Source organism: Doryrhamphus excisus, chromosome 3, assembly GCF_030265055.1.
Source record: "Doryrhamphus excisus isolate RoL2022-K1 chromosome 3, RoL_Dexc_1.0, whole genome shotgun sequence".
Lineage (NCBI taxonomy): Eukaryota > Metazoa > Chordata > Actinopteri > Syngnathiformes > Syngnathidae > Doryrhamphus > Doryrhamphus excisus.
Genome location: NC_080468.1, coordinates 20545018 through 20559386, shown reverse-complemented (window position 1 = coordinate 20559386; position 14369 = coordinate 20545018). Strand labels below are relative to the sequence as shown.

The following is a 14369-nucleotide window of genomic DNA, read 5'->3' as shown; positions in this document are numbered from 1 at the left end:
AAACATTCCACTGTTCTCAAATATCTTACTTTTTATTTTTCTACACAAAATAAAATGAAAAATAAATAAACAAATCAAGAATAAAGAAAATCAATCAATCAGTAATAAATAAATAAATATAATAATAATAATAATAAAACGACAAATAATAAAAACTTAAGAAACCACATATAGTTGGTGGGTAGACAAATGATTTTTTTCCGATTAAAATGAACAAAGCATTATTAGAGCCCTGTAGACATGACAAAACACGACTATAGTCACATTTATACTTTTTTTATTTACAACATATTGCGCAACTGCAGGGTCTTGAGACACATGCTAACTTGCAAACTAGAGAGCTAGCCACCTAAACGGTAGCCTTCAAGTTATTTCCTTTAAACTTAAATAGCCAAAAACTTACCACTTCCACACGGATAGGGAGGATAACTATTAACAGTTATTTAACATTTAACATGAACATGAATCAAACGTAATAATTTTTTCTGGGTACATGATACCATACAGCATCCATATCAAACTAACATTAAACTTTCATATCAAGGCCGGGGCCTCAAACTAGTGTCCTGCGGGCCACATTTGGCCCGCGGGACGCATGTTTGAGACCCCCGATCTAGTGGATTTATCAGAAACATGATAGCACAGGCCACACTGTGACTCATTTTCATCTTTTAAAGCAAGAGAAAAAATAGATTCTGGAAAAATATTTCAAGCCACCTGTAATCCAACATTCCCACTTCATCGTCTCCATCCTTTCTTCCCTCCTCCACAATCTTACGTAACAGCTCCCTCCTCCCGCGGTCTGATGTCGCACCTGTCGCTCTTGACTGTCAATCAACAAGTGCGCAATTTTATGAGCTCGTTTTCATCGCTCGACTATAAAAAAAAAACGAAAAAAAAGATGAATCCGATCTGTGGAGATGCGCTCCTCGGCGAGCCGCTCAAAGAGAGAGAGAAAGAAAGAGAGGGATGAAAGTCAATTTTTCATATTTCATTAACATAATGATTTGGGCTTTGTGTTGTCTTTTCATGTATATTTGACTGTGTGTGTGTGTGTGTGTGTCTCATCTGTGTGTTTCGTCTTGCAGCACTCCCCACTCGGGAGTGCAGAGGTTGAGAAAGAACACACACTCCTCCCCAGCCGAGCCTCCTGTCTATTTATTCCTCGATTCATCCCATTCTTTATTTATTTTACACATCGCTTCCTAATGCAAATAGGTTTATGCTCCCCACCGAACTAGGGCGCAGCACGGGACCGCCGCCGTTTTTGTGTGTGTGCGCGTGCACGTGCATGTGTGTGTGTGTGAACCAGTGCGTAATAGAGCCAAAGTCCTTATCTGTCACCAGAGAGCTGCCTGGCTCTCTCTCAGCTGTCAATCATCCAACCCTGGAGACAAACACTCGGCTTCAAACAGAGGCAGTAGAGGTTTGTTGAACTGGGTTGGGGCTGAGAGTGGGGGTGGGGAGGGGGGGGATGAGAAGATGAAGGAGCAGAAGGGAGGTGTCCGTGAAGAAGGAAGGAATAAGGGAAGCAGGTGTGTAAGGATGAAGGAAGGAGATGCCTCCATGGGACTGCCGGACTTGTGGCGCACTCCTGGAAGTTCCACTTCCACACTTTCTACACCCTCGGTCACACACACACACGATGGAAAATACACCCGGGTGACTTTTTCACACCGCTCTTTAGGAGCTAAAGTGGGTGAGAAGTGGCTGAAGCACACTCCCACGCACTGCTCTCTCACTCTCATTCTCACACACACACACACACACACACACACACAAAAACACACTCTAGTACTGATAGCACACTTTAGTATCTTGATGACCCGGACCCACTCACTTTTGTTGACAGCACCCTCACTCTGTGAGTGCAGCCATCACATGTAACCCAGCCTTTTCTTCTCAAAGGACAATACAATAGAAATAAAGTACTTTAGAGTAGTCACTGTACAGCTTGTATAGCATTGTAATGGTGGACATATGTCTGTACACTGACTACTCTACTTGATATTGCTTTTTATGAGAGACCGTAGACGTTGATGTCACCATTACGGCCACCCAAATATCCCAAATGCTCCGGCGCCTTCACCCTAAGCCCCCTGAAAGCTTCCGTCAGCCAAGAACAGGAGGAGGTGTTTGGGTGTTGGAAAGCCAAAGACGGGTGAAAAAAAAAAAAGAAGCAGCTGAGGCTTTGAGGCCCAAATCGCTTCAAGATGCATTCAGCCCGAGACCAACCAGCACAGAATTTGTGGATGGGATGGTGGATTTAGCATGACGCTCCTGCCGGGATGGAAGCAAATCATGGTGCAGACCAGGGGGGTGTCCACACCGAGATCCGCATACTGAAAAATAAAAAGATACGGAGGCCACTTTTATGTTTTTAAAACCAACATCTGTGGATAGGCAGATGTTACATTTCAGACAAACAAACAGCCCCCCCCCTCCATCTTTGCTGTTTATTATTGTATTTTTAGTCCGTAGAAGCACCACAAAAACTCTCCTCTACCTAATAAAGCAGGGGTCTCAAACTCAATTTACCTGGGGGCCACCGGAGCTAGGTTCTGGGTGAAGCCGGGCCACATCAGGTTTTCAAAAAAAAAAAAAAAAACGCATTTATTAAAAACTGGAAAAAAAATCAATAAAAAAACTATCTTCAATGCTTTTGCTTCTGCTATACTTTTTCAGTACTTTGGTTCCGGTTTTCCACACCAAAATATCTGATAAAACATTCCAATTGTTCTCAAATATCTTCATTTTATTTTTCTATACACAAAATAAATAAACAAATTAAGAATAAAGACAATAAATCAATCAATCAGTAATAAATAAGTAAAATAATAATAAAACATCAAATAAGAAAAACATAAGAAACCACATACAGTTGGTAGAGAAATTATTTTTTTCAGATTCAAATGTACAGTATTAACAGTTATTTAACCTTTAACATGAACATTAATGAAACTTAATAATTTGACCCAATTAGCAAGTTAGCATCTTACCCAGTTCCATCTGGGAGCAGCGTCGTAACTTTAACAACATGTTTGATGAGATGCTTTATTTTGACGTGTATTTTCCGTTTTATCATTTCCTGCATTTATTTGTACCCAGCATCATAACCCTTTAGCTTCATTGCTAATCCAAAGCAAAACAGGGCGGGGTAACAGGGTAGGGTAACAGTATGGGCGGGGCAAAATCATGTTAATTGTGTCCGGTGTGCACACAGCTTTAAGCTGTCATTACAACATTAAACTTTGGTATCAAGGTGGGGGCCTCAAACTAGCGTCGCGCGGGCCGCATTTGGCCCACGGGCCGCGAGTTTGAGACCCCTGTAATAACGTGTCCAATTTGCGTCTTCCTTCCCCTTTTCAAGTCCAAAGTCCTACTTCACGAGTTTACTTTGCTCGCCCACGCCGCGTTTTAACTCAGTGGACATCCCACCCACAAGCCTCGCAGCACATATTTGGTGGTCTCACGGGACCCCCGATGGATTACACCCCCCCCACCCTTCCAACCCCACCCCGTGGCCCCGAGTGATCCTGAATCGAGGCGTCTTTAGCTAAAGTTTCAGACTTTTTGCACCCTGTGGCCTCCGAGGAGCACACGCAGGTCGCAGATGGTGACCTGCGCCATGAGCGCATTCACGTCACACAGAATCTCACCTCAACTCCTAGAGGGGCGACTATTGCTTGGTACCACTGTGTGTGTGTGTGTGTGTGTGTTTGTGTGTGTGTGTGTGTGCGGGTGTGTGCGCTCCATCCCTCCAGAGCACCGGGTGACCTAATTAAATTAGCGGGTTGGTCGGCCAGAACGAGTTGAAGCTCAAAGACTCTTCACACGCCAGCTGCCATCATCAATTTAGGTGTGTGTGTGTGTGTGTGTGTCGTCCTCAGCGCCATACACTCAACTGGGAAAAGCTCAGTGGGACTTTTAAAGTAAGCAACACACACACACACACACACACGTCAAGACCCACAGTGCTCCATCAGCACACACCTCTACTAGAGCTCCTTAATGGGTCCAACCCAGACTTCCACAAATCATTCCCAGGAAAAAAAAGAAGAGGACAAAGTTAAGCCGTGATGAGGTTGCGGGCTCGTGCGACCACCCGGTGTGGTTTTCACGGAGGGACGATTTTCCAAGTGACTCGGGATCCACCGTGTCTTTGTTGTGGATTTTGAGGCTTCCAAGTGGCTTTCGTGTCACCGAGTTCACCTTCACACTGACGCCGCGAGACATGTGGCCGGCGTGGGCGGACATGTTTGAAAATAACACAATTTATTGCACTTTAGACCTCAGCTTGTCTCCACATGCACTGCAGCTTCAACCTCAAATGGGACCTTTTTAGTCCTCTCTTTTTTATGACTGGAAAATTGATGGAAAAAAAAAGTAGTATAGACTAAGAATATATTTAATTTGACACCAAGATACCTTCAGCTTCCCGAGCAAAGGCCGCTGTCATCTTCGGAGGTGTGTTTGGGTACACGTACATGTTGGAATGCATCTTTCCAACCATTAAACCGCAGCTCCCCCAGTGCTGGCAGCACTCATGCACCATTCAACACGATTTTTGGTGTTTTAATAGCCCAGCTAGTTATTTTTAGAACTTCAAATGATTTGAATAATTACACTTTATATATCAATTATGTGTTTTTATTTCTAATTGCACACTTTTATGAATTACACACAAATGAAAACAAACAAAAACATAGATAATCTGCTATATTTTAAATAGTTCTAGGTCAGGGGTGGGCAAACTTTTTGACTCGTGGGCCACGTTGAGCTAACATAAATGTCCGGGGAGGGGGTGGGGGGGGGGGGGGGTGGGGGCAGAATATATACACATTTAACACACACACTATTGTACGTTTATAATTCAAACAGTCCACCTTGAATTATTTGTCGAATTTTATCTATACCATTAGCTATATGTTCTCATGTCCCTTTTTTCACAAGCACTTTAAACATCAAACCACATCAAACTACGAAATTTAATTTTACAATTTTTTTTTTTTTTTTTTTTACTGCATAAGACATCCAACTTATGTTAAAAGTTCAAATACTTAGAAAACAACTGGCGGGCCGAATTCAATTGATTGGCGGGCCGTATGTGGCCCCCGGGCCGTTGTTTGCCCACCCCTGTTCTAGGTTGTTACCACAGCAAGCACCTTGCGGTTTTGTAATGTTTAAGATCAAAGGTCACCTTGTTAAAAAAAAAAAAAGATAAATTGACGTTTTGCTTTCAGGAATTCTTCATTTATCACTTTAAAGCTTATTTTAGTCTGAACGTTAGCATTTGTGGCTTGTTGATTGTCTTCAGTTAATTTGAACGTAAGAGGAAGTGCAGGATGAAGGAGGAGGATGAGGAGGAGGAGGAGGAGGAGGAAGGCGGCGGTAGGAAGATGAGATGCAGAGCACGGAGCGTCTGGAACGCAGAGTGGCAAAGACGCTGTGAACAAAAGTTGTGAGCTGCTAGATGCGGGGAGCGAGAAGAACATGAAAAAACACACATCATGAAAACAAAAAAAAAAGTCAGGAATAGGAAGAATGCAAATGAGGAAGTGCGTGATGATGATGATGATGGCAGCGACAAAGACAGACGGAGGAAAAAGTTCCTCCTGACCTGAATATGGCTGCTGCACTCAAAGAGAAGAAGAAGTCCTCCTCCTTAGCTTCAACTTAATGTGACGCGCTCATCTGCTGCATTGTGTCGAACGCTGTGCATTGAACTCAGCAGGAGCACCGCAACACGGGAAGGGAAGGGTGTGTGTGTGTGTGTGTGTGTGTGTGTGTGCTCTTTGCAAATGCCAAGGCATCCAGCATGGCTCCATCCTGCAACTGTGCTGTGATTTCTACTGGATGTGACACCGACGCCGCAGCATTCCTCGCCGCCGAGGGACACAGAAAAGGGGATGACAAGGGCAATGTTACCTTCAAAGTCCCGCGGTGCAAATCACTATTCAAACTGCTATTCCGCATCCCTGCATGTGTATACCTTTCCGACTCCGCCCCTTCCCTGCGTCCCCCCCTCCACATGGAAGCTATTAGCGCCGCTGTCGTTGCGCTCTCACCACCAACATTCCTGAGGGCTTTGCAGCGCCGGCTGACTTCTCGTCAACCTCCGTGTTCTTAAAGTTGGCCGCTCGCGCTCGTGCTCGTTCTGTTTTGCCGCCGTCCGTCCACTTTGACACCCGACTTTTCATGTGCGGCTGCCATTTGAGGCGGAATCAGACGCTGACATAGCCAATCGTGTTTTAGTCTGCAGTTTTTAAAATTGCAGTTTTTAGCCCGTCTCTTATCTCCCTGCAGTAGCATTAGCTCCCTGTAGCTGTGCATTAGCGATATGGTGTCAGCAGAGAACAATAGGAGGTAAAGGAGACTATAGGGGTGTTATTTCTTGACTACAGGGCTCTAAAGATGGTCGTTAACAGGTTTTTATCTGCTCAAACTATGAAAATATTCCATTCATTAATATTGAATCCTACTTCGTGGAAGCTCACTTATCGCAGTCGGGTCGAGAGCCAATTAACAGCGTTAAACGAGGGATGACTGTATACGTTACATTCACATTACATTATTTTTTGCTTTCACCACATCAAATCTTGTCAACAATATCCCACATAACACAAATGTCAACTTTATTATTTTGGTTGTTGTTTGTATGCTCTTTTTGTCATAGTTTTTTGAAAACTCATTCCATACCAAAGACACATTATTTACATTTTTATAAACCCAAACTCACGATCCCAAAGGCTTATTATTTTTACGTTCTTACACACAGTATGAAGCCATAAAAACGGCCACAAGGCGGCAGAAGTGCATTTGATAAAAGCTCGGCATGGATCTTTTGCATGTTAAAACACACTCGACAGCAAGGCGGAAGTGGTAGAGCATGGAGGAGTGTAGCATGCGAAAGGCTACGCATTGTAGGGAAATTTTTACACCTGCATACGCACAATTTAGTTCAAAATGTAAGAACTCTATAATTATTGGTGTGATATTTGGGAAAAGAAAAATAGTTATTTTGATGGTAATGGTTTTATCTCATTTAAACATGCATCGGATTACAATTGAATGCATCACATAATCAGTTCCCAGTTCCACATGTCCAAAAGGAGTAGGAAGAAGCAAAGCTTATTAAATCCTACCCCTCCATCTGGTACTTTTACAATCAGTAACTGTTACATTTGTTCACTTCCTGCTTTCCTAATATAATTGAATTTTTTTTTAACTTTATTTTATTAATTTTGTATTTTTTTTTGTATTTTTGTTTTTTGAAATGTATTTTTTCACCCTTTCCTATGTTCCTATGTTTCCTATGTTCTACTGCTGATTACTAAAGAAGGGAAAAAGGTATAGATAAAAGACGGGAGTCTAACCTTTCATTTGGTTTATATAGCCATGAAGCACAATACTGTATGTGCCTTGAAATCATCTAAAATGCATGTACGTATATAAACCCAAGGGGTTGTCTTTTGACAAATGGCTGGGATCGAATGAGTTAATAAAACCAAAATATGCAGGAGTGGAAAGTTTAGGATGGAGTTATTGCAGCCTTAACTAGCTCAATGATTGATTTGATGCATTATTATATTGATGATCATTTCTATAAAAAATGTACAATGCTTCCAGTTGTCGGCCAAAGAACCCTGTTGATTGAAGATGTCCATACACGGTCCAGGTCACTTCCCTACCTAGCAGAGGTCAGAGAAGTACACGCTTTACTCTCACTTCCTTTTTTTTCCACCATCAAATGTACGAATTATACGGTGAAAGTAATAGTTTTACTGCAATGGCTTACTGCTTTCAGTGCGTCTCCCTCCTCCTCCTGGTTTTCATTGATCGTACGCTCATCTCCTCTCAGTGGTGCCTCTATAATAGAAATGTTCTGAGAGGATCTGGACCCTTTTTACAGAGACTCAACCTCTCATTTATTTCCATTACAAGCCTTTCTCTTCCATTTCTACAAATGTCGGTCTCTGTGCACACACACTCAGAGAGCACTTGTGCTGTTCCTCTGCAGGCTATATGCTTCTTTAATGAAGACACTAATAACCATTATGGATATTTAAAGCCGCCTGTCTGCCCCATGTGCACTAATGGACGCTGGGCTTGGGTCTCCACTTGTACAAGGTGCAGTCATAATATTATAGGCATGGATTATTTAGATGACAAAACTTTATGGGCTATAATTTGTTTGTGTGCAACTTGCTATATGTTGCTATATCACCTTGTATATTTTTAAATATAATACTAATTATTTTTTTTATTGTGTTTTGATTTTTTAAATATTTTTTCCCCAAAGATGGAGGCGTAGGATTTAATAAGCTTTGCTTCTTCCTACTCCTTTTGGACATGTGGAACTGGGAACTGATTATGTGATGCACTCAATTGTAATCTGATGCATGTTCAAATGAAATAATACCATTACCATTACCATTACCTTTACCATTACCAAGACTCTGCAACCAGCATGTCTTTTTTTTTTATCTTCACGTATGTTTTTTTATAGGTATCATTCCATGCTTGCAAGTTTGTTGTGAATTTTTTAATGTTCATAGCTTTTTAAAGCTGCAATTAGATAAAAAAAAAAGTACAAGTAGATTAACCCAAGTCCTGAGGTCTTTTGTGTGCATTATATAGGGATTCCCATCTTTTTCACATTGATGGAAGTCTGGATCGCTCCCAAAATCCAACAACTCAGCTTGCACCGCTTCCCGTCAAACAGTTTTATGAAAATTGACAAGTCTTCAGTTCTATCCCAAACCAGGAAGTTGCACACCAACATTTGAGAAGTAGTATAGGCTCCAATCTGGAAGACCGCCGTCCTGCTTTTCCCACTGTTGTGTCAAAGAGGGATTATTGAATGTGTGTTCCTATGTATTACATATTCCCTAGCATGTGTTCCCCATTAGACTTCTGTGATTGCTGTGGAAAATGCTAACAGCTGCTAGCGTGTCTTTTCTCCACCCCTGCATGTGAGTCAATCCAGGCTTGGAATAATATTTTTCTTAAAAGTTCCTTTTTTGTCATGCTTCTACTTGATATTTTATTTGTATTATTATTGTTCCATAAAATGTGTAAGGAAGGTATTTTTTGGTTTGCTAGTTAGATCAGGCGGCTACTAGACAGCCTGCAGGTGTTGCAGCTCAGCGTGCGTGTAGGCTTGCCTCCTGTAGATGATCGGTTTACCGGCCTTTAGTACGCTCACTCCCCTGCTGTGCTTTTGACGCTGTGTGTACATTAAATGTGTGTATGTGATTCCACCGTAACATTAGAGAGGACAGCTTTACGCCGAGAGGATGCCATAAATCTAAAGAGGAGAGCGTCGCCATCATTTATTGTTCCCTGATAGATCCGTGCTTTTCTGGCTCCACCTACTGCGAGAGTGATGCGTTCAAGGGCAAGTAGGACAATGTAGGATTCGGAGATGCACCTGTGTGCCGTGCGTTAGAGGCACCTGTGTGCTCAGCTTCGGACTCGGCTCGGATTCCCGCTGTGGAATTTTGGAAATCTTCAAGCCGTCCGTCAAGAAAAAAAACGGATGCAGTTTTTGGAATATTTTTAAGAGTGTGTGGAGAAGCAGCTGGGAAGCACGAAGCATAAAGGGGTTTTTTTTTGTAGTAAGGGGGATGGACAGTTGGGGGGGGGGGGGGGTCACAGAGGTCACAGCAGGGTGAAAAAATGATGTTTCAGCCCAGGGAAGAAAAGAAGCCCGCTGCCTTCTTTGTAACACTGCCCATCAAAAAAAAAAAAAAATCCATCAGTTTCACCTCTGCCTCCCTACGACCCCCCCCCCCACACACACACACCATGTTTCAAAGTGCGGCCACTTGAATGACTCCATTGTTGACTATGGAGGGGGAGGAAAAGAGCTAAGGCGGAGTGAAAGGAAGATGAAATGTTGCTCAGGATTCTTGGAAAGTTGATACCGACAAAAGTTTTGGGACACCTTGACCTCCAACTTCCCCGAAAACCGGATGCATTAAGTTGTGTAAAATGTCTTTGATTGGCGATATACCAGTAATAGCAGCTATTACTAGTGCTAATAGAGGTTACTATAGATTACTATAGCTAATAGTGCTAATAGAGGTAATACATGGTTTAAGGTCCCATAGGTGCCACAGTAGTGTATTTTTTAGACATTATAAAACTACTTTTAGTATGCTCTACAAGGAACAAACAGTTTTGCGTGTTTCTAGCTTTAATGCTAACAAGCTGTGTTTGTCCACGCTAGCCCTCCGACAGAGCGTGTGTCTACAAGAAGCTGAAACATTAGCTAGGTGAGCTACGGTGCTAACATTTGAACAGCAACATCATGCTAGGTTCGCCTATTCGCTGAAGAAAAACAACATGATTAAACTTACAGCACTGGCTGTAATTAGCTTTAATGCTAACAAGCTGTGTTTGTCCATGCTAGCCTCCGACAGTGTGTGTCTACAAAAGCTGAAACATTAGCTAGGTGAGCTACGGTGCTAACATTTCAACAGCAACATCATGCTAGGTTAGCCTATTCGCTGAAGAAAAACAACATGATTAAACTTACAGCACTGGCTGTAATTAGCTTTAATGCTAACAAGCTGTGTTTGTCCATGCTAGCCTCCGACAGTGTGTGTCTACAAAAGCTGAAACATTAGCTAGGTGAGCTACGGTGCTAACATTTGAACAGCAACATCATGCTAGGTTAGCCTATTCGCTGAAGAAAAACAACATGATTAAACTTACAGCACTGGCTGTAATTAGCTTTAATGCTAACAAGCTGTGTTTGTCCATGCTAGCCTCCGACAGTGTGTGTCTACAAAAGCTGAAACATTAGCTAGGTGAGCTACGGTGCTAACATTTGAACAGCAACATCATGCTAGGTTAGCCTATTTGCTGAAGAAAAACAACATGATTAAACTTACAGCACTGGCTGTAATTAGCTTTAATGCTAACAAGCTGTGTTTGTCCACGCTAGCCCTCCGACAGAGCGTGTGTCTACAAGAAGCTGAAACATTAGCTAGGTGAGCTACGGTGCTAACATTTCAACAGCAACATCATGCTAGGTTAGCCTATTCACTGAAGAAAAACAACATGATTAAACTTACAGCACTGGCTGTAATTAGCTTTAATGCTAACAAGCTGTGTTTGTCCATGCTAGCCTCCGACAGTGTGTGTCTATAAAAGCTGAAACATTAGCTAGGTGAGCTACGGTGCTAACATTTGAACAGCAACATCATGCTAGGTTAGCCTATTCGCTGAAGAAAAACAACATGATTAAACTTACAGCACTGGCTGTAATTAGCTTTAATGCTAACAAGCTGTGTTTGTCCACGCTAGCCCTCCGACAGAGCGTGTGTCTACAAGAAGCTGAAACATTAGCTAGGTGAGCTACGGTGCTAACATTTGAACAGCAACATCATGCTAGGTTAGCCTATTCGCTGAAGAAAAACAACATGATTAAACTTACAGCACTGGCTGTAATTAGCTTTAATGCTAACAAGCTGTGTTTGTCCACGCTAGCCCTCCGACAGAGCGTGTGTCTACAAGAAGCTGAAACATTAGCTAGGTGAGCTACGGTGCTAACATTTCAACAGCAACATCATGCTAGGTTAGCCTATTCGCTGACGAAAAACAACATGATTAAACTTACAGCACTGGCTGTAATTAGCTTTAATGCTAACAAGCTGTGTTTGTCCATGCTAGCCTCCGACAGTGTGTGTCTACAAAAGCTGAAACATTAGCTAGGTGAGCTATGGTGCTAACATTTGAACAGCAACATCATGCTAGGTTCGCCTATTCGCTGAAGAAAAACAACATGATTAAACTTGCAGCACTGGCTGTAATTAGCTTTAATGCTAACAAGCTGTGTTTGTCCACGCTAGCCCTCCGACAGAGCGTGTGTCTACAAGAAGCTGAAACATTAGCTAGATGAGCTACGGTGCTAACATTTCAACAGCAACATCATGCTAGGTTAGCCTATTCGCTGAAGAAAAACAACATGATTAAACTTACAGCACTGGCTGTAATTAGCTTTAATGCTAACAAGCTGTGTTTGTCCACGCTAGCGTCCGACAGTGTGTGTCTACAAGAAGCTGAAACATTAGCTAGGTGAGCTACGGTGCTAACATTTGAACAGCAACATCATGCTAGGTTAGCCTATTCGCTGACGAAAAACAACATGATTAAACTTACAGCACTGGCTGTAATTAGCTTTAATGCTAACAAGCTGTGTTTGTCCACGCTAGCCCTCCGACAGAGCGTATGTCTACAAGAAGCTGAAACATTAGCTAGGTGAGCTACGGTGCTAACATTTGAACAGCAACATCATGCTAGGTTAGCCTATTCGCTGAAGAAAAACAACATGATTAAACTTACAGCACTGGCTGTAATTAGCTTTAATGCTAACAAGCTGTGTTTGTCCATGCTAGCCTCCGACAGTGTGTGTCTACAAAAGCTGAAACATTAGCTAGGTAAGCTACGGTGCTAACATTTCAACAGCAACATCATGCTAGGTTAGCCTATTCGCTGAGGAAAAACAACATGATTAAACTTACAGTTTTGGCGTCTGTAGGTGACTGATGGATAGTCGGCGGAGCTTTATTTTAAGACTCTTGTTTTAAAAGTAGAGCAAACAAGTAAGGGAGGCGACACATTTTTGTCAAGGGACATACAGTACAGGCCACAGGTTTGGATACACCTTCTCATTGTGTGTGTTTTCTTTATTTGCATGACTGTTTACACTGTGGCCACACAAGTGGTTAGCATGTTGGCCACACGTCAAAATCAGGGGATCGAATCTCCGCTACGGCATCTCTATGTGGCGTTTGCATGTTCTCCCCGTGTGTGGGTTTTCTCCGGGTACTCCGGTTTCCTCCCACATTCCAAAACCATGCTAGGTTAATTAGCGACTCCAAATTATCCATAGGTATGAATGTGAGTGTGAATGGTTGTTTGTCTATATGTGCCCTGTGATTGGCTGGCCACCAGTCCATGGTAAACCCCGCCTCCTGAAGTCAGCTGGGATAGGCTCCAGCATACCCCTGTGACCCTAATGAGCTGGCGAGAGGTGGCGTACACCCTGGACTGGTCGTTACTAAAAAGTCACTTTTGCATAATGGTGAACCTTTAACGTATACCCATAATGCACTGCAGAGAGGCTCATTTTTTTATTTTTTTTTTTCTTTGCGGCCCGTTGGCATTTTACCTTTCAACTCCTCACATCCTCCCCTGTGTGTGTGTGTGTGTGTTGCCTTTGTGCAGTGCAACTTGAGTGTGACTCATGGTACCTTCCAGATACGACTGTCTGTGAATGCATCGTGCAGGAAGTAAAAGGCGCTTGTTATTATAAGAGTGTGTTTCGTGAAGGGCATCCGTGTGGGTCCTGTGTGTGTGTGAGGCCTGAGGAAACACCGCCATGTTTGGGCCCCAGACTAAAAATAAAGTGTGTGTGTGTGTGTGTGTGTGTGTGTGTGTGTGTGCCGGTTCTGGCTGGTGAGAGGAGGTCAAGGATGTGCTGACTGACGCCGAGGCCTACTGGCTCTTGAGTCTGATTGTCCCTGATAACCCAAAGTGACCTCAAATGGAGCGGTGACTTCCCAGTAGACTTTTGTTTTTTTTTTTTCATTTTTACCATAATGCATGATAACGAGGAAACACTTGGAAGCTTTACTGATCCAAACGAGGCCCCACTTGTATTGTTTTGGATGTCATTTTTGACAGTTTTGATGCGCCATGTGTTTGTGCTTAGTGATTGTGTATATTTAATGGACAAAACAGCACAACAAAGGGAATGGTAAAGCAGCTCGGGGCCTCCCCGTCTGTGTGTTCCCATCATTGCGTCTGTCAGGGAGCATTCGCTTGGAAACCGACTGCTTCTTGACACTCACTGACTAAACGCATCGCTGGCTTTTTTCTTGTTGTTGTTGTTTTGCTTTATTTTAACCTGAGATGAAGACTGCATCAATGAGAACACGGTGGCTAGTGGTCCACGCTAGCACGCTAGCACATTTACTGTGTTGTTCACTTTTGAAAAAAAAACTTTCTTCCTGTTTTCTCTCGCCAGGTTCCGGGACGATAAGGGCTACGTCCTCTATCCTCAGATTGGCGACCGGCTGGACCTGATTTGCCCTCCCCTAGACACAATCCGCTCCACGCCGGAGTACGAGTTCTACAAGCTGTACCTGGTGTCGTCGCGGGAGCAGGCAGACCGCTGCGAAGTGATGGGCGCGCCCAACATTGTCCTGACGTGCGACGAGCCCACCAGGGAACGCCGCTTCACCATCAAGTTCCAGGAGTTCTCGCCCAACCTGTGGGGCCACGAGTTCAAGAGCATGCACGACTACTACATCATCGGTGAGTACATGCGTGTGTGTGTGTGTGTGTGTGTGCGT

General features: G+C 43.1%; 1 protein-coding gene across 1 annotated transcript in view; it reads left to right on the top strand.

Moving 5' to 3' along the window:
* efnb3b (ephrin-B3b) overlaps nt 1-14369 on the top strand; it is a 72168-nt gene that overhangs the window by 23801 nt on the left and 33998 nt on the right. The window contains exon 2 of the mRNA XM_058066040.1: nt 14042-14331. Coding sequence (XP_057922023.1) covers nt 14042-14331 — 290 coding nt within the window. The remainder of the gene's footprint in view (nt 1-14041; nt 14332-14369) is intronic.